The sequence below is a fragment of the Rana temporaria genome, chromosome 8 (genome assembly GCF_905171775.1).
Source record: "Rana temporaria chromosome 8, aRanTem1.1, whole genome shotgun sequence".
NCBI classification, from domain to species: Eukaryota; Metazoa; Chordata; class Amphibia; order Anura; family Ranidae; genus Rana; species Rana temporaria.
The window spans coordinates 154,955,046-154,978,088 of record NC_053496.1 but is presented as its reverse complement, the minus strand read 5'-3'; the positions used below and the strand labels follow the sequence as shown (position 1 = coordinate 154,978,088).

At 47.2% G+C, this 23,043-nt stretch overlaps 5 protein-coding genes and 20 non-coding genes across 25 annotated transcripts in view; 3 read left to right on the top strand and 22 right to left on the bottom strand.

Moving 5' to 3' along the window:
• The first annotated feature begins 515 nt into the window (after positions 1–515).
• LOC120909211 (histone H1A-like) lies at positions 516–1,305 on the top strand. Its single transcript, XM_040320932.1, has one exon. The coding sequence runs from the start codon at positions 559–561 to the stop codon at positions 1,237–1,239; it is 681 nt and encodes a 226-aa protein (XP_040176866.1). The 5' UTR covers positions 516–558; the 3' UTR covers positions 1,240–1,305.
• Positions 1,306–2,724: 1,419 nt separating this feature from the next.
• LOC120910457 (histone H3-like centromeric protein hcp-3) overlaps positions 2,725–23,043 on the bottom strand; it is a 38,531-nt gene continuing 18,212 nt past the window's right edge. Inside the window, exons 2-4 of the mRNA XM_040322214.1 lie at positions 5,024–5,387; positions 3,377–3,447; positions 2,725–3,246 (exon numbers count right to left, since the gene is read on the bottom strand). Of these exons, the coding sequence (XP_040178148.1) occupies positions 2,792–3,246; positions 3,377–3,447; positions 5,024–5,387 (890 nt within the window). The 3' untranslated portion in view covers positions 2,725–2,791. The remainder of the gene's footprint in view (positions 3,247–3,376; positions 3,448–5,023; positions 5,388–23,043) is intronic.
• Positions 4,963–5,468, bottom strand: LOC120909215 (histone H2B 1.1). The gene has a single exon (XM_040320938.1). It carries the CDS (start codon positions 5,398–5,400, stop codon positions 5,020–5,022), a length of 381 nt encoding a protein of 126 aa, XP_040176872.1. The 5' UTR covers positions 5,401–5,468; the 3' UTR covers positions 4,963–5,019.
• On the top strand, positions 5,712–6,179 carry LOC120909214 (histone H2A type 1). Its single transcript, XM_040320936.1, has one exon. The coding sequence runs from the start codon at positions 5,727–5,729 to the stop codon at positions 6,117–6,119; it is 393 nt and encodes a 130-aa protein (XP_040176870.1). The 5' UTR covers positions 5,712–5,726; the 3' UTR covers positions 6,120–6,179.
• LOC120909221 (histone H4) lies at positions 8,139–8,556 on the top strand. Its single transcript, XM_040320943.1, has one exon. It carries the CDS (start codon positions 8,188–8,190, stop codon positions 8,497–8,499), a length of 312 nt encoding a protein of 103 aa, XP_040176877.1. The 5' UTR covers positions 8,139–8,187; the 3' UTR covers positions 8,500–8,556.
• On the bottom strand, positions 12,492–12,610 carry LOC120912245. Its single transcript, XR_005743000.1, has one exon. It is a non-coding gene; the product is annotated as a 5S ribosomal RNA (ribosomal RNA).
• On the bottom strand, positions 12,701–12,819 carry LOC120912034. The gene has a single exon (XR_005742797.1). It is a non-coding gene; the product is annotated as a 5S ribosomal RNA (ribosomal RNA).
• On the bottom strand, positions 12,910–13,028 carry LOC120911983. Its single transcript, XR_005742749.1, has one exon. It is a non-coding gene; the product is annotated as a 5S ribosomal RNA (ribosomal RNA).
• Positions 13,119–13,237, bottom strand: LOC120911159. Its single transcript, XR_005741952.1, has one exon. It is a non-coding gene; the product is annotated as a 5S ribosomal RNA (ribosomal RNA).
• On the bottom strand, positions 13,328–13,446 carry LOC120912032. Its single transcript, XR_005742795.1, has one exon. It is a non-coding gene; the product is annotated as a 5S ribosomal RNA (ribosomal RNA).
• Positions 13,537–13,655, bottom strand: LOC120911883. Its single transcript, XR_005742652.1, has one exon. It is a non-coding gene; the product is annotated as a 5S ribosomal RNA (ribosomal RNA).
• LOC120911148 lies at positions 13,746–13,864 on the bottom strand. Its single transcript, XR_005741941.1, has one exon. It is a non-coding gene; the product is annotated as a 5S ribosomal RNA (ribosomal RNA).
• LOC120912095 lies at positions 13,956–14,074 on the bottom strand. The gene has a single exon (XR_005742855.1). It is a non-coding gene; the product is annotated as a 5S ribosomal RNA (ribosomal RNA).
• On the bottom strand, positions 14,166–14,284 carry LOC120912640. The gene has a single exon (XR_005743170.1). It is a non-coding gene; the product is annotated as a 5S ribosomal RNA (ribosomal RNA).
• On the bottom strand, positions 14,385–14,503 carry LOC120911853. The gene has a single exon (XR_005742622.1). It is a non-coding gene; the product is annotated as a 5S ribosomal RNA (ribosomal RNA).
• On the bottom strand, positions 14,604–14,722 carry LOC120911897. The gene has a single exon (XR_005742666.1). It is a non-coding gene; the product is annotated as a 5S ribosomal RNA (ribosomal RNA).
• On the bottom strand, positions 14,823–14,941 carry LOC120912173. The gene has a single exon (XR_005742930.1). It is a non-coding gene; the product is annotated as a 5S ribosomal RNA (ribosomal RNA).
• Positions 15,042–15,160, bottom strand: LOC120912401. Its single transcript, XR_005743051.1, has one exon. It is a non-coding gene; the product is annotated as a 5S ribosomal RNA (ribosomal RNA).
• LOC120912139 lies at positions 15,256–15,374 on the bottom strand. Its single transcript, XR_005742898.1, has one exon. It is a non-coding gene; the product is annotated as a 5S ribosomal RNA (ribosomal RNA).
• On the bottom strand, positions 15,474–15,592 carry LOC120912155. The gene has a single exon (XR_005742913.1). It is a non-coding gene; the product is annotated as a 5S ribosomal RNA (ribosomal RNA).
• LOC120911136 lies at positions 15,705–15,823 on the bottom strand. Its single transcript, XR_005741930.1, has one exon. It is a non-coding gene; the product is annotated as a 5S ribosomal RNA (ribosomal RNA).
• LOC120911843 lies at positions 15,922–16,040 on the bottom strand. The gene has a single exon (XR_005742612.1). It is a non-coding gene; the product is annotated as a 5S ribosomal RNA (ribosomal RNA).
• On the bottom strand, positions 22,401–22,519 carry LOC120911957. Its single transcript, XR_005742724.1, has one exon. It is a non-coding gene; the product is annotated as a 5S ribosomal RNA (ribosomal RNA).
• Positions 22,618–22,736, bottom strand: LOC120911977. Its single transcript, XR_005742743.1, has one exon. It is a non-coding gene; the product is annotated as a 5S ribosomal RNA (ribosomal RNA).
• LOC120911124 lies at positions 22,835–22,953 on the bottom strand. Its single transcript, XR_005741919.1, has one exon. It is a non-coding gene; the product is annotated as a 5S ribosomal RNA (ribosomal RNA).

Below are 23,043 nucleotides of genomic sequence, written 5' to 3'. Positions count from 1 at the left end.
CACAATGATCTCATGTCACCGGCTGGCGTTTTTGTTCCAGGCTCCTTCTTCTCAGCTATAGATGAGCAGAGTTCTGTATTAGAGGGAAATGTTTCCTGGTGGTCACTCTCCACTCATCTAATGTGGAGATCATTCTAGTGGGAGATGTGAGAAGATTGTTTTCTGTGTAGAATGTGTGTAGAAAAGAAGATAAGAGGAAGAATGGGACACACACTCAGGAGGATGGCTGTGTTTGCAGCCTCTGTGTTCAGCCTCCTCAGCAGCTCCCGGTAGCTGTAAGTGACCCCCGATAAGTGACAGTCCAGTGAGCAGATCGGGTCCCCGATGAAGATAGGACATTGTTTAATTTCAGAATAAAATCGTTTTTCTCTCTGCCCGGGAAACACAACAAGAGAGAGAAGATTCACCTACTCAGGAGTGACAGTCAGTGGGCGTGTCGTATGTGCGACCAATAGCAGTACAGACTAAAGCTTTGTACCAACCAATAGCAGTGCAGAACGTCTTTATATAAGCCAGAGCGGCGCAACCAATTGTATCTATTTGTACTTTTGCAAAATCATGACAGAGACTGAAAGCGCCCCAGCCGCCGCTCCTCCAGCGGAGCCCGCCGCCAAGAAGAAGCCGGCTAAGAAAGCAGCAGCCGGAGGAGCCAAGAAAGGCAGCAAGAAGCCGTCCGGTCCCAGCGTGTCCGAGCTCCTCCTCCAAGCAGTGGCCGCTTCCAAAGAGCGCAGCGGGGTCTCCCTGGCCGCCCTCAAGAAGGTCCTGGCCGCCGGAGGATACGATGTGGAGAAGAACAACAGCCGCCTCAAGGCCGGCATCAGGGGGCTGGTGACTAAGGGGAGCCTCGTCCAGGTCAAAGGACATGGCGCCTCCGGATCCTTCAAGATCAACAAGAAGCAGCAAGAGGGCGACAAGGCCAAGAAAATCGCCAACAAGAAGCCATCGGCTGCGGCCAAGTCCCCCAAGAAACCTGCGGCAGCCAAGAAGCCGGCCAAGTCCCCCAAGAAGAAAGCCCCCAGCAAAGCGGCCAAGAGCCCCAAGAAGGTCGCCAAGAGCCCCAAGAAGGCCGCCAAGAAACCGGCAAAGCCTGCAGCTGCTCCCGCCAAGAAGGCAACAAAGAGCCCCAAAAAGCCCAAAGCTGCAGCCAAGCCGAAAAAAGCCGCCAAAAGTCCGGCTAAGAAGGCGGCTAAGCCTAAGACAGCAGCCAAGCCCAAGAGGGCCGCTCCGAAGAAGAGATAAAGGCAGCAGTAGCCGGACACCCCCCTCATCTCCACCCCACACAAAGGCTCTTCTCAGAGCCACCCACCTCCTCCTAACAGAGCCGCACATACCTACCTACACTCACTAGGAGCCATATAGATTTTGCACACGGTCTAGATGAGATCGCATGTTCCCATCACACATTGTACATTTGTCCCTTGCAGAGAATCTCAGATTTGATATGATAAATCGCACAAAGATTACTAGAGATCCCTCCTGATATAAAAGGTTTTCTGGGCCCCTGCAACGATCCATTTCATGTGAAGATTGGAGCCCTGGAGATCCCCGACCACTGTCTGGTATCTGGGGCGGGGGTATTATTCACACTTCCTCTTTCTAGATGGTTGTTCAGGATCTTCAATATTTCATGTGATCGGTATAAGGGGAATCCTTGTACTGATCGGGCATGTTAGAATGATCAGCAAAAAAAAAAAAACATAGTGTTATGGACTTCTATTACAGCGAAGGGACTCTTCGCTGTCATAGAATTCCATATGTTCTCCTAAAAATATGAAGATGATTAGCAGCCCCGATGTCACATTTGAATTGCATTTTTATCTCCCGGCTCCCCATAAAATGACATACATGGTCTTATTCGCCAACACAGGAACCACAAGAGGCTGTGATTGGCTGATCAGACTATTTTCAAATTGCAAACTGCACAGCGATGACATTTCGGGGGGCAGAGGATGGTGTTGTGCACTCACAGTACTGATCACTATCTGGTGATTGGCTGACATAAAAAAAAAAAATGATTTGATGCTTGGAATGAGAAATGTACAACTCTCTACAGGGTGCCAATCATAGTCTTCTGTAGATGTGAAGAGAGTGTAAGATGTGCTGATGGGAAGGTGCAACAATGTCACCTGTGCGTGTGAGAGGGGAGATTGGAGAATAGCAGAGGAGAGATTCCTGTGGTAGAAAAATATCTTCATGCAGCAGAAAAATTAATATGGAGTGTGCGATTTAATACTAGTCAGTTGTATCATTTATACACCCGAGCTGAGAAATAGGTGATCTCGGGATCTGTTTACAGGAGGGGGAGGGGTGACTTTGTATTTATCTTGAACAGGTTATGTTTCCCCGATCTCCTGGCAATGGTGAGAGAAGTACAGAGAAATGAACAGAATCTTTCTAGGAACTTGTTTTGTTGTCCTATGTTACATTGTAGTATGTTGGGAACAGAGCGGCGCGAGAAAAGATCTCCTTCTTAGAGAGAAGTGTGAATTGTTACTTTGTAAAGGTTTTAGAGATATTAGAGATGAATGCAGAGAAGAATGAAGTAATGTGAGCGATCCTCCAAACACTATTTCTACTTAACACAGACATTCTCTTAGAATAAGAAATGGAGTAGAAAATACAATGAGAAAAATTAAATACATGTGGTGTGGGGGGGGGTGTAGAGGAAGTATTCGTATGATGTAGTAGGGAGGAGATAGTATGGAGCTCTTTGTGAGGAGGATGTGGTGGCTCTGAGAAGAGCCTTTGTTTTGTGTGTCGGAGGGGGTGATGAGGATGTCGGCGGAGTAGATTATGCCCTCTCTCCACGGATGCGGCGTGCCAGCTGTATGTCTTTGGGCATGATGGTGACCCTCTTGGCGTGGATGGCGCAGAGGTTGGTATCCTCGAAGAGCCCTACGAGATAAGCCTCGGAGGCCTCCTGCAGAGCCATGACGGCGGAGCTCTGGAAACGCAGGTCGGTCTTGAAGTCCTGGGCGATCTCTCGGACGAGGCGCTGGAAGGGCAGTTTGCGGATGAGCAGCTCGGTGGATTTCTGGTAGCGTCGGATCTCTCGGAGAGCGACGGTGCCGGGCCTGTAGCGGTGAGGCTTCTTGACTCCGCCGGTGGCCGGGGCGCTCTTGCGGGCGGCTTTGGTAGCCAGCTGCTTGCGGGGAGCTTTCCCTCCGGTGGACTTACGAGCGGTCTGCTTTGTTCTTGCCATGGCTGATGAAACACAAGTGTGATAGAATACGGGCTGTGCGGCGCCTATTTATACACATCACTGTCTTCTGATTGGAGAACTAACTCACACCCCTTTTCATGATTGGTTTACTTAAAAAACGCGGCATTTTTAAAATGCCCGCCAAGATCTGCCCGTTAACTGTGTTAGAGTTACCTTCTTTGTGTGGGGTTGGGAGTTCCCTCCACATCATACAATGTGTACGAATCAGGAGCTCTGACATTGGACTGATTATCTCCATAATACAGTAATTGAGACAGAAAATCCTCCTCCGATCTCACTGATCGGATAATTCCGTGGTTTGTGAATAACAGGTAGAAAGGTGACTTGTACAGCTTGTTCTATTCAGCACAATGATGTACTAACATGGAGGGGACAGATCGCTGAGCAGACAATGAGTTGTCTCCCCCCAGCTCCGGACAGATCCGGGATGGTGCATCATTATTTCTAGATGGTCCATGTGGATCAGGATTACACCATGAACTCCTATTGCTGGATTTACATTCCCCTTTCAATCTATTCCCCATGTAAACATTCTAAACGGTGTGCCGCTAACTCCTACCGGGGGATTTGAGGGAATGGACGCAGCGCGACATCTAGATGTCATTATCAATCCTATCAATGTACATTAAGGTTTTATTTGTCAAACAATGCACCAAAAACATTATTTGAACTATAATTCTCATGACATCATGTCAACATTAGGAGGTGACAGCTCTGATATGTAGTACACGGGTGGCTCTAAGAAGAGCATGTGTGTCCTGTTCGGATGATGGGGATTTGCTTGGCGCTGGTGTACTACATTATTATACAGGATTTATATAGCGCCAACAATTTGCACAGCTCTTTACAATAAAAAAAAAAAAAAGTCTGACAGTACAATCACAATGCAGCTCAATACAAACGGAATACGAGGGCCCTACTAATTGAGCTTGCAATGTAAAGAAATATGTTCAAAATCAAAGATTAGAGACTCCTTCTCAGTGTAAGAATCAGAAACATTGAGAATGGATCATTTGTGCCCAATATTTCAGTAAATTAGATGACACAGACAGTCTCTCCCCCGATTTAAGGTGAGTCGATGATTGTGTGTGTATATGTATTATATTTGGACTCCCATAAAGGAAGTTGATGCTGTATAACACAAATACATCACAAGGGGATGTATTGGTAAATATTCTGAGCAGATGATCCTTAAACTATTCCTAATATGTAAGCATCCCCCTGTATATGTGTCTCCGAAAATTAACACGATTTGTGAAAAGTTTAAGATCATTTATAAAACGGAAAACAAACTTATCGGTCAAAAAGTATACAATGAAAAGATATTATAGGATGTGTACTATAAAAATCCGCTATCTAGTTTCGGAAAATAACTCCCATGTATTCCCTGTCCAACACTGACACCTAGTGGTGATAAAATGCAAGCCTTTTACACGGGAAGATATTGGATGTTTTTTGTTCCCACTAGCCGACAATATTCATGTAAAAATTAGATGTTCCGGCTATCCATTCTACAGAACGGGGCAAAAAAAAAAAAAAAAAAAAAACCTGGAATTCCTCAATAAAGGAAATCTGGAAGAATAGATGGTATTCGGATGGATTTATTCTAAAACATCCACAAATGTATAACTCCGTCAGATTACACAAACATGATTGATATCATACAATTAGTTTATTTTTCACCAATGTTTAGAATCTCTAATTGATACAATGTGATGAGAGCTCATTGATGGAAATGGTGGGTGGCTCTTAGAAGAGCCTTTGTGTCTTGTGTTGGGATGATGATGATGGGGGGATTACTTGGCGCTGGTGTACTTGGTGACGGCCTTGGTGCCCTCGGAGACGGCGTGCTTGGCCAGCTCTCCGGGCAGGAGGAGGCGGACGGCGGTCTGGATCTCCCGGGAGGTGATGGTGCGGCGCTTGTTGTAATGAGCCAGGCGGGAAGATTCTCCGGCGATGCGCTCGAAGATGTCATTGACAAAGGAGTTCATGATGCCCATGGCCTTGGAGGAGATGCCGGTGTCGGGGTGGACCTGCTTGAGCACCTTGTACACGTAGATGGCATAACTCTCCTTCCTGCTCTTCCTCCGTTTCTTGCCATCCTTCTTCTGGCTCTTGGTCACGGCTTTCTTGGAGCCCTTCTTGGGCGCCGGAGCGGACTTGGCTGGTTCAGGCATGATTCGGATTAATTATATGTTTCTTGCTCTGTGCAGAGAAAGTGTGCTGGAGCCGCCCTTGTGTGCTGCTTATATAGGCGTCCTATGCAAATGAGTCCACACCCCTCCTCACTCTTCTATTGGAGGATTCAATCATGTGATGGAGAGTGACGTCATGGTTTCCTACCTTCTATTACAGATTGGTCTAGAGACAAGTCTTAACGCTATTGGCTGGATTCAAACGTGACCAATCGCAGCGTGTGACGTCGGAGCACTGAGTGTATAAATGAAGGGGAGTGATCTGTGGGGTGATATTCTCCATTGAGTAACCCAATCATCTACTTACAATGTCAGGACGCGGCAAACAAGGAGGTAAGGTTCGGGCTAAGGCCAAGACACGCTCATCCCGGGCTGGTCTGCAGTTCCCAGTCGGTCGTGTTCACCGTCTGCTCAGGAAGGGTAACTATGCCGAGCGGGTCGGCGCCGGAGCTCCCGTGTATCTGGCTGCCGTCCTCGAGTATCTCACGGCTGAGATCCTTGAGCTGGCCGGCAACGCCGCCCGCGACAACAAGAAGACCCGCATCATCCCCCGTCACCTCCAGCTGGCTGTCCGCAACGACGAGGAGCTCAACAAGCTGCTGGGCGGCGTCACCATTGCCCAAGGAGGAGTCCTGCCCAACATCCAGGCCGTGCTGCTGCCCAAGAAGACCGAGAGCCACAAGGCCACCAAATCCAAGTAATCCCGATCGCTTCATTCCCCTCCCATTACCCAACAAAACAAAGGCTCTTCTAAGAGCCACCCACCTCTCCATACAAAGAGCCCGACACATGTACATTGTTTTTCTTTTTTCCTATTCTCAGGTACACAATTCACTCTAAAAAGCAAACATGTTGTATTCTAAACACTTCTCTACAAGTGACTAATAAAGTAGGAAGATTCGGACTTATTATACCCCCTCCATATAAAGACACCCATACATTGTTATCGGGAGATCTGATTGTATGTTCTCTCATTTCATGGCAGTTTATAGAACAAAGTGATGTCATTACAGGGAATGATCTTCATTGCTCTCCGTCCTTTAGTTCTGACGGGTGATTCGATTTAATTCCATACACGCTAAACAAGAATACTTCCGACTGAGAAGCGACACAGATCTCCTTCAGAGTCACCAGAATAAAGAGATCTAAAGGAATCTCCAACAACTGTGATTTGCTCAACGTTCTAATTCTGTCGTAGAAATTTATCTCAGGAATTCGATAGACTGTTACAGTCATCTCAGATCCACTCAGCCGACCCTTCCGGGAACATTGATCAACTTGGTCCCCTTCATTTCAGTGGAATTATTTACCAAGAATAAGAAATACGTTGGAAATAATCATTTCCGAATTGTTTTGGTTTGACATCAGAATACAGAATCCGCCCTGCTATAGAGATGAATGGAAAGTCTACCGAACAAGTGTTTTCCGGGATGAGAACAGATCTCGGAATACATTTCTATGGAGTCCTCATAAAAAGACAGAATCACTGGCTGATGGAGGAACCGCCCACAGCTCGGTTTTCAAATTTGCCCGCCTGAATTGTGTAGATCGTTACAGATAAATATTCATCCCTCTTATACCGCCAAAACCTACACCGAGGAGATGATCGGATGAGACATTTACCGGAGAAATATGCGCTCTAATTTGCATTAGTCCGGAATGATTAGGAAATAATTCTGTTTGTTACTCAACCATGAGAAAACACTTCTGTATGTTCTCAGAATCCAGGATCTCATCACTGCTTCACACAAAATATGAAAGAGAAATGTCTTCTATTATAGATCTCTACTTTTCTATATGATGGAGAAATTAAGTCATGATCACATACAGATCTGATCGTGAAATGTCACTGACTGATATTTATTTGTTGCTTTCAGACATTTATCAGTGAAAGATTGTCCTCATATCCCAACCAGAATATGTATAACACAGAAATACATAGTAACCATGACACCGATAAATATGTACAATGAATGCATACAAAAGGATATCTATATAGATAGATATCGAGCCCTTTCCAACTATATCAAGCGCTTATGAATTGGTAAAATCCGATATATCTTAAGTGAGTAATAATCAATATTAATGACCATTAGGTTAAAAAGCAGCTTCTCTATAAACCTACCAAATTCTTAAACGTGTAATAAAACACACAAAAATGCAGCGCTAAAAGTATCAAACAATATTAAATAATGTGCGTTGACGGAACCAATATCTTAAGTGTATCTTTGGTTCCATCAATGCACACTTGCTATTTGATATAGGCTGATGCTGTTTTATTATATTTAATGAATAAAGTAGATATTTCACGTCTGAACTAAAGAATCAGATCAATTCCCACTTTGTAACACGCACTCTGCCAGAGGTTTATAAGGTTCTGAGAATGTGAAATACTAGTATGCTGTGGTATCCCCGTATATATGTTTCTTTTTCAGAGTAATATATATATATATATATATATATATATATATATATATATTCGGTGTAATCTCTAAAAAAAAAAAAACTAGAAAGCCATTGAGAAGGAAGAATAGATTTGTCTTCTCTAGAAAAATTTCTGTTGCCTTAATATTTTTCAGAACAGCAGAATGTTTAGCAGCGTTACACATGGGGAAAAAAAAAAAAAAAAAACACATCTATTCTGTGTAATGAACTGGTGTGACTCCGCCTTTTATCAGCATGGTTTCTATCAGGTCCGCACAATCGCTATAAAAGGAGAGCGGACAATCGGCTAATCTCAGTTCTTTGTACTGTCAGAGGAGCGTAATCATGTCTGGTCGCGGTAAAGGAGGGAAGGGTCTGGGGAAAGGAGGCGCTAAGCGGCACAGGAAGGTGCTCCGGGACAACATCCAGGGCATCACCAAACCCGCCATCCGACGTTTGGCCCGCAGAGGGGGTGTCAAGCGCATCTCCGGACTCATCTATGAGGAGACCCGCGGAGTGCTTAAGGTTTTCCTGGAGAATGTCATCCGCGATGCCGTCACCTACACCGAGCATGCCAAGAGGAAGACTGTCACCGCCATGGATGTCGTCTATGCTCTCAAACGCCAGGGGCGCACTCTCTACGGATTCGGAGGCTAAATCCTCATGAACACCTACCCACTTCCCCTACACAAAGGCCCTTCTCAGGGCCACCCACCTTCTCATACAAAGGGCTGTCTATAGATTTATCTATACATTTCTCCCCGAGTTTTACGTTTCTAGCACTTTTAGGGGTGATCTTGAGGAGATTGCATAGTATGTGGCCAGGATTTAGAATGTCCACACATTTTGATAGTATAATATTTTGTATTCAAACAATTAAGTTGGACATGTCTGCTGGACATGAATCGTAAAATAGTTCTAGATGAAAAATACCGGGTAAGCGCTATAGAGTACTAAAGGGAAATATTCGTAATACTTATTTGTCACAAAGTATTTAATTCCCCCAGTAAGAGACATGATGATTGTATAGAAATCGTCCATTCATCTATTTCCTGGTCAGATCCGGAGCTTTGATCGCTCTGTTTCTCTGGCAGGAAATTTTAAACATTCAAATCGAAGCCGAGCCAATCCCAGTTCTGGACGTTTCTTGAACCCTTTCTTTGTTAGACTAGGAATGTGATTAGAACACACATGGATCTCTCACCCCCTTTCCTGCAGAAAGAACACAAGAGATGGAGTGGAGGGAATCGAATTCTGGATGATCTCGTTACACCTTATTACATGTACCGACTAGTATATTACATCGATTGGAAGCACCATTTACATTTCTCTTTATATGGGAAGGTGGGTGTCCCCCAGTCATCTCTAACATTGGTAATTGTCTGATTTAGATCTGTATTAAATTCAGGATTGGAATTGGGGCTATTTAAATACATTGTAGTCAGACTTTCTACAGGTTTCTGGGTGTCTCCGGTTTATCTTCTATCATCCGGGTTCTCTATGCATTGCGGAGATCATCTCCAAATTCTGACTGTATACATTCCTCTATTCTTCGCCTTGTATTGCACACAGTTATACCCTGACTGACCACTAGGTGGCAGCGCTGAGTAAACATTTACGCCGCACTCAGAAGCATTGTTAGAATTTCAGATCCGCCACAATCTCCCGCCTTACATTGTAACTTTATATGAAATCACAACCAGGGAAGATACAATAGAAGAGTTCTTAACCCACAACACAACGTAACGGGAGATCTCCCTTAGAAATATTGTTTCAATGTTATATCCACCACCATATCCCGGCTTACATTGTTACTTTATCTGATAATACACTTTGGAAAGATACAACAAAAACAAACAATGTGTATAAAAAAAGATTCTAGATCTGTAGCCCATAACGCATCGGGAATGGCAGCAGGAAAATTAGCTCATTCACATCCTATGATTGTGTCAATTCATTTCCAATCCTCTCAGTGCTATGAGATCGCAGAACTCAATACGAGAATTGATATATGAATATGTCACTGAGCGATATTTATTGTTCTCTCCTACATGTAGCGGTGACAGATTTTCACACCCCGAATAGGTCTATAAAGACATGTGAAGCGACTGGTAGTACTCAGGACACCGCCAGAGAAATATGAACAATGATGTCACAAAACATGTGTTTCATGTCTTTCATGTCATATACATATGTCATATAGAAGTTAGAGGTGGAGAATTGTCCCTAGGGAATCGGACATATTCATCACCTTTACTAATATCTACACATTTATAAGTGAACTTACACATGATCTCCAATCCTGGAAACCATTTCATTCTCATCATTCCCCAGTGTCTGAAAAATCAAATAAACGAACAAAAATAAAAACAAAAACAAAACAAACAAAAAAAAAATTCAATCATTGTATTATCGCCATTAGGGGATTGAAAAATGCAAAGTGTTAATATTAAAAGGAGTTTTGATTGAGTTAAACATACAAGATGTGCATATTGCAATCAAAGTGAATGTTCAGCCTAAACATTTTTTTTTTTTTTTTTTTAAGTTTTGGATCAACATGAGGAAAGGTTACAACCTCTGTCAGGTTTTTACTACTTTAAAACAATCCATATAGAAGTGCAAAGCTTCATTCATAAACTTGCAAACCACAAAGTGTGCGCCCCATACACTCTTCATTGTGATTTCCTCCACTAACAACCACATAGAGCAGATTACCAGACACACCTGATATGTTGGAAAGTCATACAGTGGGGGTGACCCCATCCCTTTTTACATCACATGCCCGTGGCATGATGGGAATGTGATGTAATAAGGGGTGGGGTCGCCGGGTGGCATCACCTGGTGACCAAGCCCCATGCCTATATAAATCGTTGCGCAACGTACACACGGCATTACAGCGGTAGAGGTTGTTGTGTCAACATTGCTAGAAGAGAAGAGGGAACAAGACGGCAAAGAAGTCCGGGGCCCCACTTGTAAAAGAGCTTAAAGAATAAAGTGGGGGCCCCTGGCAGAACGCCCCCCAAGCTGACTAATAAATTACTTTTATTTTTTTATTTAACATTTTTCCCCCAGGTGAATGGGTAGGGGTACGATGTACCCGATACTCATTCACATAGGGTGGGAGGACAGGATCTGGGGGCCCCCTTATTAAAGGGGGCTACCGGATTCCGATAAGCCCCCCGCTCGAAGACCCCGACAACCAACGGCCAGGGTTGTTGGGAAGAGGCCCTTGTCCCCATCAACATGGGGACAATGGTGCTTTAGGGTGGGGGCGTAGTGCCCCCCCTGCTCCAAAGCACCCCCCCCCAATTTTGAGGGCATGCGGTCTGCTACGGTTCAAGAGGGGGGGGGGCTCGCTTGGCCCCCACCCCCATTCCTCACTGGCCGGGCTGCATGCTCGAATAAGGGTCTGGTATGGATTTTGGGGGAACCCCCATGCCATTTTTTCAGTGTAGGTGTTCCCCCTTAAAATCCATACCAGACCCAAGGGCCTGGTATGCTCCTGAAGGGGAACCCATGCCAGTTTGTTATTTAAAATTTGGCGCTGACTTTCCCTTAATGATCAGCGTAACAAAAAAAAGGCAGGTTTCCAGGTGCGCCTCTTAAACCCGTGCAAATGCAGCTACGCCACTTGATATTTATCAAGATTGTGCCGGCGTAGTGAATAGGCGCACCTGAATGGACAAAAATGCTGCATGCGCAGTACACAAACAAACCTATGTGTAAATCAGCCCCTATGTGTGGAGAAAAAAAGGCACTGCACACCAACATCAAAACCTCATCCCAACTGTGAAGTATGGTGGTGGGGGCATTCATCTAACCAAAATTGATGGTTCGGCCGGGGAGAGAACCTGTTGTGGTCAGAGATAGAGGGGATAGCTGTCACCACTAAGGGACCAACCAACTTATTTCCAGGGACTACAGTGAGTAAGTGAAGTAAGTACCGGAGCAGTATTCTCACCAAACAGGGGCGGTGAAGAATCAGGAAACGGGGGGCGTGGCTGGACTGAGCAAAAAGATGGACGCGTGAGCTCTGAGCTCTGAGCTCCTGCCACCTCAGAGCGATTAGCATCCATTAGCTGAGATTTTACACCCCGTTTGTACCTACCGTGATGGGAACTGCATCCAGGCACACTTCTGCCTCCTGCACCCCGAGGGAAAACGCAGCCTCCCAGGGACAGAATATCACGGAGATGTTACACTCATCCAGGGGGAACATGGCTTCATCCCACCAAGGCACTGCTCGAGGCCCGGCACCCTTACCCCATGCCGCTTCGTCTGACATTGTGCTAATGGCGCCCCCGACAGCTTCTTCCCCTCCACCGGCTGATGATCAGGGAACTGCCGAAGCCGCCCCGCTGCCTCATCTGAACATCATGGACCTGAGAGCTATCGCAGCAGATATTAAGGACACTCTCTCAGCCGCCATTGCTGACTTGAGGATAGATATCCGCTCCCTCACTGACAGGGTTGCGGTTACTGAAAAGTCTCTAGAGGACCACAACCAGGTTCTGATCAGGTCCACCAGCAAGATAGATGATCATACCCTCCAACTTAGGGATGTGAACAGACACCTGGTAGATAGCATGGAAGAAAGACTGGGGAAAAAAAGAGATTCAAGGACTCCACCACAACAACCAAAACAAAAAAGCCTATAGCACCTGGTATTCCCAGGTGGTCTCCCATCCAGGTACTAAACAGGCCCGACCTTGCTTAGCCTCCGAGATCAGACGAGATCGGGCGCTTTCAGGGTGATGTGGCCGTAGGCGATAACCATGGCTGTCCTTAACTCTCTTGAAGATAGCATGGAAGAAAGACTGGGGGAAAAAAGAGATTCAAGACTCCACCAAAACAAAAAAGCCTACAGCACCTGGTATTCCCAGGCGGTCTCCCATCCAGGTACTAACCAGGCCCGACTCTGCTTAGCCTCCGAGATCAGACGAGATCGGGCGCTTTCAAGGTGATGTGGCCGTAGGCGATAACCATGGCTGTCCTTAACTCTCTTGAAGATAGCATGGAAGAAAGACTGGGGGAAAAAAGAGATTCAAGACTCCACCAAAACAAAAAAGCCTACAGCACCTGGTATTCCCAGGCGGTCTCCCATCCAGGTACTAACCAGGCCCGACCCTGCTTAGCCTCCGAGATCAGACGAGATCGGGCGCTTTCAAGGTGATGTGGCCGTAGGTGATAACCATGGCTGTCCTTAACTCTCTTGAAGATAGCATGGAAGAAAGACTGGGGGAAAAAAGAGATTCAAGACTCCACCAAAACAAAAAAGCCTACAGCACCTGGTATTCCCAGGCGGTCTCCCATCCAGGTACTAACCAGGCCCGACCCTGCTTAGCCTCCGAGATCAGACGAGATCGGGCGCTTTCAGGGTGATGTGGCCGTAGGCGATAACCATGGCTGTCCTTAACTCTCTTGAAGATAGCATGGAAGAAAGACTGGGGGAAAAAAGAGATTCAAGACTCCACCAAAACAAAAAAGCCTACAGCACCTGGTATTCCCAGGCGGTCTCCCATCCAGGTACTAACCAGGCCCGACTCTGCTTAGCCTCCGAGATCAGACGAGATCGGGCGCTTTCAAGGTGATGTGGCCGTAGGCGATAACCATGGCTGTCCTTAACTCTCTTGAAGATAGCATGGAAGAAAGACTGGGGGAAAAAAGAGATTCAAGACTCCACCAAAACAAAAAAGCCTACAGCACCTGGTATTCCCAGGCGGTCTCCCATCCAGGTACTAACCAGGCCCGACCCTGCTTAGCCTCCGAGATCAGACGAGATCGGGCGCTTTCAGGGTGATGTGGCCGTAGGTGATAACCATGGCTGTCCTTAACTCTCTTGAAGATAGCATGGAAGAAAGACTGGGGGAAAAAAGAGATTCAAGACTCCACCAAAACAAAAAAGCCTACAGCACCTGGTATTCCCAGGCGGTCTCCCATCCAGGTACTAACCAGGCCCGACCCTGCTTAGCCTCCGAGATCAGACGAGATCGGGCGCTTTCAGGGTGATGTGGCCGTAGGCGATAACCATGGCTGTCCTTAACTCTCTTGAAGATAGCATGGAAGAAAGACTGGGGAAAAAAAGAGATTCAAGGACTCCACCACAACAAAAAAGCCTACAGCACCTGGTATTCCCAGGCGGTCTCCCATCCAGGTACTAACCAGGCCCGACCCTGCTTAGCCTCCGAGATCAGACGAGATTGGGCGCTTTCAGGGTGATGTGGCCATAGGCGATAACCATGGCTGTCCTTAACTCTCTTGAAGATAGCATGGAAGAAAGACTGGGGAAAAAAAGAGATTCAAGGACTCCACCACAACAACAAAGCCTACAGCACCTGGTATTCCCAGGCGGTCTCCCATCCAGGTACTAACCAGGCCCGACCCTGCTTAGCCTCCGAGATCAGACGAGATCGGGCGCTTTCAGGGTGATGTGGCCATAGGCGATAACCATGGCTGTCCTTAACTCTCTTGAAGATAGCATGGAAGAAAGACTGGGGAAAAAAAGAGATTCAAGGACTCCACCACAACAACCAAAACAAAAAAGCCTACAGCACCTGGTATTCCCAGGCGGTCTCCCATCCAGGTACTAACCAGGCCCGACCCTGCTTAGCCTCCGAGATCAGACGAGATCGGGCACTTTCAGGGTGATGTGGCCGTAGGCGATAACCATGGCTGTCCTTAACTCTCTTGAAGATAGCATGGAAGAAAGACTGGGGAAAAAAAGAGATTCAAGGACTCCACCACAACAACCAAAACAAAAAAGCCAACAGCACCTGGTATTCCCAGGCGGTCTCCCATCCAGGTACTAACCAGGCCCGACCTTGCTTAGCCTCCGAGATCAGACGAGATCGGGCGCTTTCAAGGTGATGTGGCCGTAGGCGATAACCATGGCTGTCCTTAACTCTCTTGAAGATAGCATGGAAGAAAGACTGGGGGAAAAAAGAGATTCAAGGACTCCACCACACCAACCAAAACCAAAAAGCCTACAGCACCTGGTATTCCCAGGCGGTCTTCCATCCAGGTACTAACCAGGCCCGACCCTGCTTAGCCTCCGAGATCAGACGAGATTGGGCGCTTTCAGGGTGATGTGGCCGTAGGCGATAACCCTGGCTGTCCTTAACTCTCTTGAAGATAGCATGGAAGAAAGACTGGGGAAAAAAAGAGATTCAAGGACTCCACCACAACAACCAAAACAAAAAAGCCTACAGCACCTGGTATTCCCAGGCGGTCTCCCATCCAGGTACTAACCAGGCCCGACCTTGCTTAGCCTCCGAGATCAGACGAGATCGGGCGCTTTCAAGGTGATGTGGCCGTAGGCGATAACCATGGCTGTCCTTAACTCTCTTGAAGATAGCATGGAAGAAAGACTGGGGGAAAAAAGAGATTCAAGACTCCACCACGACAACCAAAAAAAGCCTACAGCACCTGGTATTCCCAGGCGGTCTCCCATCCAGGTACTAACCAGGCCCGACCCTGCTTAGCCTCCGAGATCAGACGAGATCGGGCGCTTTCAGGGTGATGTGGACGAAGGCGATAACTATGGCTGTCCTTAACTATCTTGAAGATAGCATGTAAGAAAGACTCGGGAAAAAAAAGATTCAAGGACTCCACCACACCAACTAAAAAAAAAAAGCCTACAGCACCTGGTATTCCCAGGCGGTCTCCCATCCAGGTACTAACCAGGCCCGACCCTGCTTAGCCTTCGAGATCAGACGAGATCGGGCGCTTTCAGGGTGATGTGGCGGTAGGCGATAACCATGGCTGTCCTTAACTCTCTTGAAGATAGCATGGAAGAAAGACTCGGGGAAAAAAAAAAAAAAAAAAAAAGATTCAAGGACTCCACCACACCAACAAAATAAAATAGCCTACAGCACCTGGTATTCCCAGGCGGTCTCCCATCCAGGTACTAACCAGGCCCGACCCTGCTTAGCCTCCGAGATCAGACGAGATCGGGCGCTTTCAGGGTGATGTGGCCGTAGGCGATAACCATGGCTGTCCTTAACTCTCTTGAAGATAGCATGGAAGAAAGACTCGGGAAAAAAAAGATTCAAGGACTCCACCACACCAACTAAAAAAAAAAGCCTACAGCACCTGGTATTCCCAGGCGGTCTCCCATCCAGGTACTAACCAGGCCCGTCCCTGCTTAGCCTCCGAGATCAGACGAGATCGGGCGCTTTCAGGGTGATGTGGCCGTAGGCGATAACCATGGCTGTCCTTAACTCTCTTGAAGATAGCATGTAAGAAAGACTCAGACTTCCGGTTCCGGCGCCACATGAGGAAGAGGTAGATTCCCTCAGCTCCCGCCGCGCTCCTCTCAAACCCGGCCGATTCACCCAGCTACAGCTTCGGGGAGACCCCCCCTCCGCCCCCGCCACATCCTGGGCTCAGATGGATCGCTTTGTGGAGCGATCGTATGCTCGAGTGGCAGCCGCCGCGACCCACACAGCGGGAGAGCCGACGGCTGATGCAGGCAAGATGGCCGCCACTCGCACGCAGGCAGAGCTGCTATCGGCGCCTGATCAGTTACAGACACAGCCACAACTGCAGCCCCTCACGGCTCCTATGCCACCAGCAGCTATAGACCCTGCTTCCCCAGCTGGTATAGCGCAAGCAGTGGTGGCTTTGCTGGGCCCCACGCTCACTGCCACTGTGGATGCTGCAGTACACAGAGGGCTGGAACAGCTCCATATTGAAGTGCAGGCACAGGCACAAAGACTCGCACATGCAGAAGACAGGATCTCTTCGCTAGAGGATGACTCCTCAGCTGCCTCAGCTATGCTGGCACGCATTGATGTCGCACATAGGGACATCTGGCGCAAACTCGACGATTTGGAAAATCGCTCGAGAAGAAATAATTTGCGCATTATTGGACTCCCTGAGTCGGTTTCCGCCACTCAACTCACGAATATTTGCGCGAAAATAATTCCTGAACAATTAGGTCTCCGCATACCCTGCACCATTGAAAGGGCGCATCGCATCGGGCAATACTCTGAAAGTCATGTCAAACCACGCCACGTCATAGTAAAATACCTCAATTATGCTGACAAGGCGGCCATTATGCAAAAGTTTCGCCGCACACGCACGCTGTCTGTAGATGGAGCGCGATTACTGCTTTTTGCGGACTACTCCGTGGAGGTAATGAAACAGCGCAAGGCCTTCTCTGCGATCTGTACCACTCTTCACAATGCCCAAATCCGGTTCTCGTTGGCCTACCCGGCACTCCTTCGTGTCCAAACCCAAGACGGGGAACAACTCACCTTTGCCACACCTGACGAAGCAGAAAGTTACGTCAACACCCTGGGAACGGATATGGATCTCGCCAACTCTGCAGAAAATTCATCCTCTCCACAGGCTCCTTCTTCATCTACACTGCATAAACAAAGTAGCCCGACTAAGCCCCCTTACAAACGCATCCGCGTCACGCAGAAGGAGGACAGATCTGGCGGTCGCTGACAGCCCACGATGAAACCCTTTTTTTTTTTTCTTTATCGGACTCGCACTGGAAACGGGTAATATGGTCCCCCTTTCCTTTCTTTAGTCCTTTTATTGCTGGTCTAGTCTGCCCTTGTTTTTCCTTTTTTTTTTTATTATTATTATTTTGTCTTTCGGTCCGACTGAACCCTATGTTGCGATAGAGGACCTTGAAAATATTTGAACGCTGTGCCTGATCCTGTTTAGTGGTTACCTGACTATGTTCCTGTTATAATGGCGCTGTTCTTTAGCTCTCACAAAAAACAAACAAAAAAGTGCGCTGTAGAGGCTCCAGCTACTGATCGGTCCATTTCTGCTCACGCACAAGAGCTGACCATTCGTCCGCTAATGCATGCGCCTCTGTCTGGAGTCGCTATGCCCGCTTCATGGACCCCTGTATACTTTGCCTACGTGGTGCCCTCCCCCTCCCTGTAGCTTATTTACCGACATCAGGAGAGGTGCTGATGAGTAGCGGGAGCCTAACTAGGTAGTGGAACCTCATGTGGAAAAAAGTGAAGTGTTTATCGTGTGATGGGTGTTCTTTACACCTAAATGTTGCTCTGTTATTTCTTTTTTTAGGTACTTATGATGACTGTTTACTGTTTATTCCTATTTGTATTGCGTTTCTACCCTCAGGAGACCTGAGACACTTTGGTGACTCTCGTGCTGAAGATGCCCTGCCTTCAGGGGTGCCTCTTGGCAAGCCCCCGCCTCAATATACCATTTTACCTCAGACATGGCCTCGTCAGCCAGTGGGAGTCACCTGAGGTTTGTCTCATGGAATGTTAAGGGGCTTCGTTCTCCATGCAAACGTATGTCCATCCTTAGGCATTTGAAGCGTCTCCGGGCGGACGTGGCTCTGTTACAGGAGACACACCTGTCCGCAAATGATCTAACACGTCTCCGTAAACTATGGGTAGGCTCGGTGTATGCCTCACCGGCTATAGGCCGTAAGGCTGGAGTGGCTATCTTGCTGCACAAGAACCTGCGACACACTGTTAGGGAGGTCAGAGCAGACTCGACAGGCCGCAAGCTGACTGTACACTTGACTTTAGGAACCAAACAAGTTGCCATCACCAATATTTATGCCCCTAACGCCCCGGACTCCTCCTTTTTCCAAGATATGGTACAATGGATACTTACTGCCCCTGAAACCCTTCACCTGGTAGGAGGGGACTTCAATTCCGTCATGTCCACACTGGCCGACCGCACGAGTAAAGTGGCACGCGGACCGCACGATTCCCCCTCCCCGATGACCGACTCGACTCCACTAGCGCGATCTATTGCCTCCATGCGGTATGTAGATATGTGGCGTCTGATGCACCCGACGGATCAGGAGTACACCTTCTTTTCGCCCCCGCACAACTCGTTTTCCCGCATCGACTACTTTTTTGCCTCCCCTGCATTAACGACTACTTTGTGCGATTCGGAGATTGCGGATGCCAGAATTTCAGATCACAGCCCCATTATTATACATATGGCACAGGCTACACCCTCTTCCCCCTCGCCCACATGGCGATTTCCTTCATATCTAGCTGACAATGATGACTTCGGCCACATGCTTCGTGAAGCATGGAACGACTACACCTCAACTAACGGGGAACACATCACCAATCCGAACCTCTTCTGGGAAGCTGGCAAAGCTTTCCTGAGAGGGAAGATTATCTCGTATACCACTCAATTTAAAAGACATGCCAGGCAGCAATACGAACGGGCGAGTGAGGCTCTACGTTTGACACACGAACGCCTAACTCTAAGTCGCACCCCCAATAATATACAAGAGTGGCGTCAGGCTAAGCGTACGTTTGACCTTTGGGCGGAACAGCAAGAAGCTGCTAAAATGTCATACGTTAATCTGCATTATCACAGATACGGCAACAAAGCAGGCAAGTTACTAGCCAAGTTGTGCTCGGGGCCAAGAAGACCTACTCATATTTCCTCCCTGAAAGATACGACTGGCTCTCTGGTCACCTCGCCTGCTGAAATTAGTAACTTGCTTGAGGATTACTACACAAAACTCTATGCAGCTGACCAGACGGACAATGTGGCTGCGGAAGCTCTCCTGGCTAAGATCCGTCTGCCCAAGCTTAAAATTGCACAACTAGAGGAGATTAACGCCCCTATCACCTCTGATGATATCCGGCGCACAATCAAAAACATGGCATCTGCTAAGGCCCCAGGTCCAGACGGCTACACAGCTGAATTTTTTAAATTGACTAAGGACTTTGTTCCGGACACCCTACAACGGGTATATGCAGCCATGTGGGAGGGGGGCCCCTACCTTCCTACTGGTACGCAGGCGCACATAAAACTGCTATCTAAGAAGGGAAAGGATCCCTTATTGCCAGGCTCCTACCGCCCAATTTCCCTAATTAACGTGGACGTCAAAATTCTTTCCAAAATTATTGCGTCACGCTTGGCTCCGCTGCTCCCTTCTTTGTTACACTCGGCTCAATCTGGCTTTGTCCCGGGACGCTCGGCGACTCTAAACATCCGTAAGGTTTTGCTGGCACTGGAATACGCTAAAACGCACCCCGATCGCGACGTCGCTATTATTTCATTAGATGCCGAAAAAGCCTTTGACAACGTTAGTCTGTCTTGGTTGTTCAAAGTAATGGAACGGTTCGGTTTTTCGGGCCCGATCATGCGATTTTTGCAACAAATGTACGCATCACCAACTGCGCGTCTTGTTACCCCTGATTTTGTCTCGAACTCGATACCCCTAACAAAAGGGACAAGGCAGGGATGCCCCCTGTCCCCCCTACTTTTTAATTTTGCCATTGAGCCCTTGTCGAGATTACTCAACTCCCATGAAGGGATCAGTGGCGTCCCCGTGGGTAACCAAGTTCTTCGCTCTGCCCTATTTGCAGATGACATACTCCTATTCTCCACTGACCCCCTCACAGACTTTGACAGACTCCGAGATCACTTTGCGGCCTTCCGACTATGCTCTGGCTTACGTATAAATTTTGACAAAAGCGAAATTCTGGCACTCAACCCACGATTATCTCCTAGATGGAGACCTCTATCTCCATTTACTATGGCAACTCAACACATTACATACCTAGGCATACGCATAGGCCGTGACCCATCTTCTTTGTATGTCCTTAATTACCCTCCGTTAATTTCAAAAATTGTCAAGGAGCTAGAAGCATGGGCGGCCCTCCCCCTTTCACTCTTTGGGAGATGCCACCTTTTTAAAATGGTGTCATTTGCACGCTTACTTTATCCGATGCAGACCATACCTTTATTATTGAAACACTCTGATGTGCAAAAAATCCATAGGGCTCTGTCTACTTTTATATGGTCCCGCAAAAAGCCACGCATTGCGCTGCAAAAACTATGCCTCCCAAAGTCTGAGGGTGGGGCGGGTCTACCCAATATTCGGTTTTATAATCTTTCATGCTTACTTAGACAGGGAATGGACTGGCTGAGTGGAAAGTCAAAATATTGCAATATCTTACTTGAGGGTGCTCTGACCGCCCCACATACCCTTTCAGCCATCCTTCACTCCAATAATAATGCTCTACCATCCCACCTCAAGTCAAGTATACTTATTAGAGATACAGTCATCGCTTGGAGGGAGGTACGGAAACTGTTGGGCCTTCCATCTAGTATCTCACGCTATCTACCAATCCAGGGCAACCCTATGTTTCTTCCGTCCACTCTTCACAAAGCATTTGATCACTGGCAAATCAAAGGGCTAACGAAAATAACCTCTGTCTACCATGGTGAACCTGCTAAGTTTAAGTCCTTCGGGGCCCTGTCGAGTGAATTCTCATTACCACCGTCGCACTCCTTCTTTTACCATCAACTAATTGACTATCTGAGGTCTTGTCATGGACCTAAATCTGATCCTTTCCAGCAGTCCTTCATTGATGTTGTACTAAAGAGAAACGACTATTCCATCTCCAGTCTTTACTCCTACCTTATTCAACACCAAACGGAGAAATACCACCTTGCGCCATTCCGAAAATGGTCCACCCTATTTGACGATGACGATCTACCGGAAAAAATCCTTGAGGGATACAGACATGTTCGCAAACTAACTATATCGGAAACATGGCGTGAAACACAATTTAAGATTATACACAGAGCGTATTTTCCGTTTCGCTTTAATAAAGCGGACCCAACTCAAGCGCAATGCTCCTGGTGCTCCCAACCTCGCCCCACGTTGATACACCGTCTTTGGGACTGTACAGCCATCTCCAAATTCTGGGACTCTGTCATTGCCCACATATGCACAGTCCATGATACTAGGATCCCGAAGGATCGGTTATTATGCCTGTTTGACTACACGCCACTAGCATCCTCTACAACGGCACTGGCGCCCCTCGTTATTCCGCAATGGGCTCATCTCTGCCTCCTAGTGGCTCGCAGGACTATTATGTCCCATTGGATTTCACCAACACCACCCTCGCTGGAAGCAGTGAAAAGGACCATGCTCTCACTCTTTTACTTGGAGAGGCTGGACACGATTACGCTAAACTTTCGCTCTACTTCCCGCTTTTTTGCGAGATGGCGTACCTATATTGTGGCCACATTAACTCGGACAGTCTTACAAGAAGCCATGCGACCATTTCGCTATACCGACTGGTACTTGAAAAGAGACCTCACCAACTCGTTAGGCCACCTTAAGGTCTCTGATCTATCTGACCCCTCTACTTCCTGAACACCGTAATACGACCATGGCTTTTTGGAGCTCCTTGACTTCCATGACTCTTTTATACCTACAGCCATTAAGTCCCGTAGCTATGCTAGCTATGGATGTGGTTAGGCTGATACATACTGTATAACATTCAGTGTTGGGTATTTGCTTCATGCTTCTACTCCTGAGGGTTTTACTTTTGTGTTTTTTTTTTTTTTTTTTTTTTTTTCTCTTTATTGCTACTGTATAAGTCATCACTTATGTTTGTTTATGTTGTACTGCTCTGGTATACTGCATATTGACTACTGTTTTGGGGTTGTTTTTACCCCTCCTATCTGTAAGATGGAAATCCAAATAAAAATATTTGCAAAAAAAAAAAAAAGAAAGACTCGGGAAAAAAAAGATTCAAGGACTCCACCACACCAACTAAAAAAAAAAAAGCCTACAGCACCTGGTATTCCCAGGCGGTCTCCCATCCAGGTACTAACCAGGCCCGACCCTGCTTAGCCTCCGAGATCAGACAAGATCGGGCGCTTTCAGGGTGATGTGGCCGTAGGCGATAACCATGGCTGCCCTTAACTCTCTTGAAGATAGCATGTAAGAAAGACTCGGGAAAAAAAAGATTCAAGGACTCCACCACACCAACTAAAAAAAAAAAACTACAGCACCTGGTATTCCCAGGCGGTCTCCCATCCAGGTACTAACCAGGCCCGACCCTGCTTAGCCTCCGAGATCAGACGAGATCGGGCGCTTTCAGGGTGATGTGGCCGTAGGCGATAACCATGGCTGTCCTTAACTCTCTTGAAGATAGCATGGAAGAAAGACTCGGGAAAAAAAAGATTCAAGGACTCCACCACACCAACTAAAAAAAAAAGCCTACAGCACCTGGTATTCCCAGGCGGTCTCCCATCCAGGTACTAACCAGGCCCGACCCTGCTTAGCCTCCGAGATCAGACGAGATCGGGCGCTTTCAGGGTGATGTGGCCGTAGGCCATAACCATGGCTGTCCTTAACTCTCTTGAAGATAGCATGTAAGAAAGACTCGGGAAAAAAAAGATTCAAGGACTCCACCACACCAACTA

Excerpts from the sequence above, each read along its gene's own strand:
- LOC120909221 (XM_040320943.1), top strand. The coding sequence starts at position 8,188 with ATGTCTGGTCGCGGTAAAGGAGGGAAGGGTCTGGGGAAAGGAGGCGCT.
- LOC120909215 (XM_040320938.1), bottom strand. The coding sequence starts at position 5,400 with ATGCCTGAACCAGCCAAGTCCGCTCCGGCGCCCAAGAAGGGCTCCAAG.
- LOC120909211 (XM_040320932.1), top strand. The coding sequence starts at position 559 with ATGACAGAGACTGAAAGCGCCCCAGCCGCCGCTCCTCCAGCGGAGCCC.
- LOC120909214 (XM_040320936.1), top strand. The coding sequence starts at position 5,727 with ATGTCAGGACGCGGCAAACAAGGAGGTAAGGTTCGGGCTAAGGCCAAG.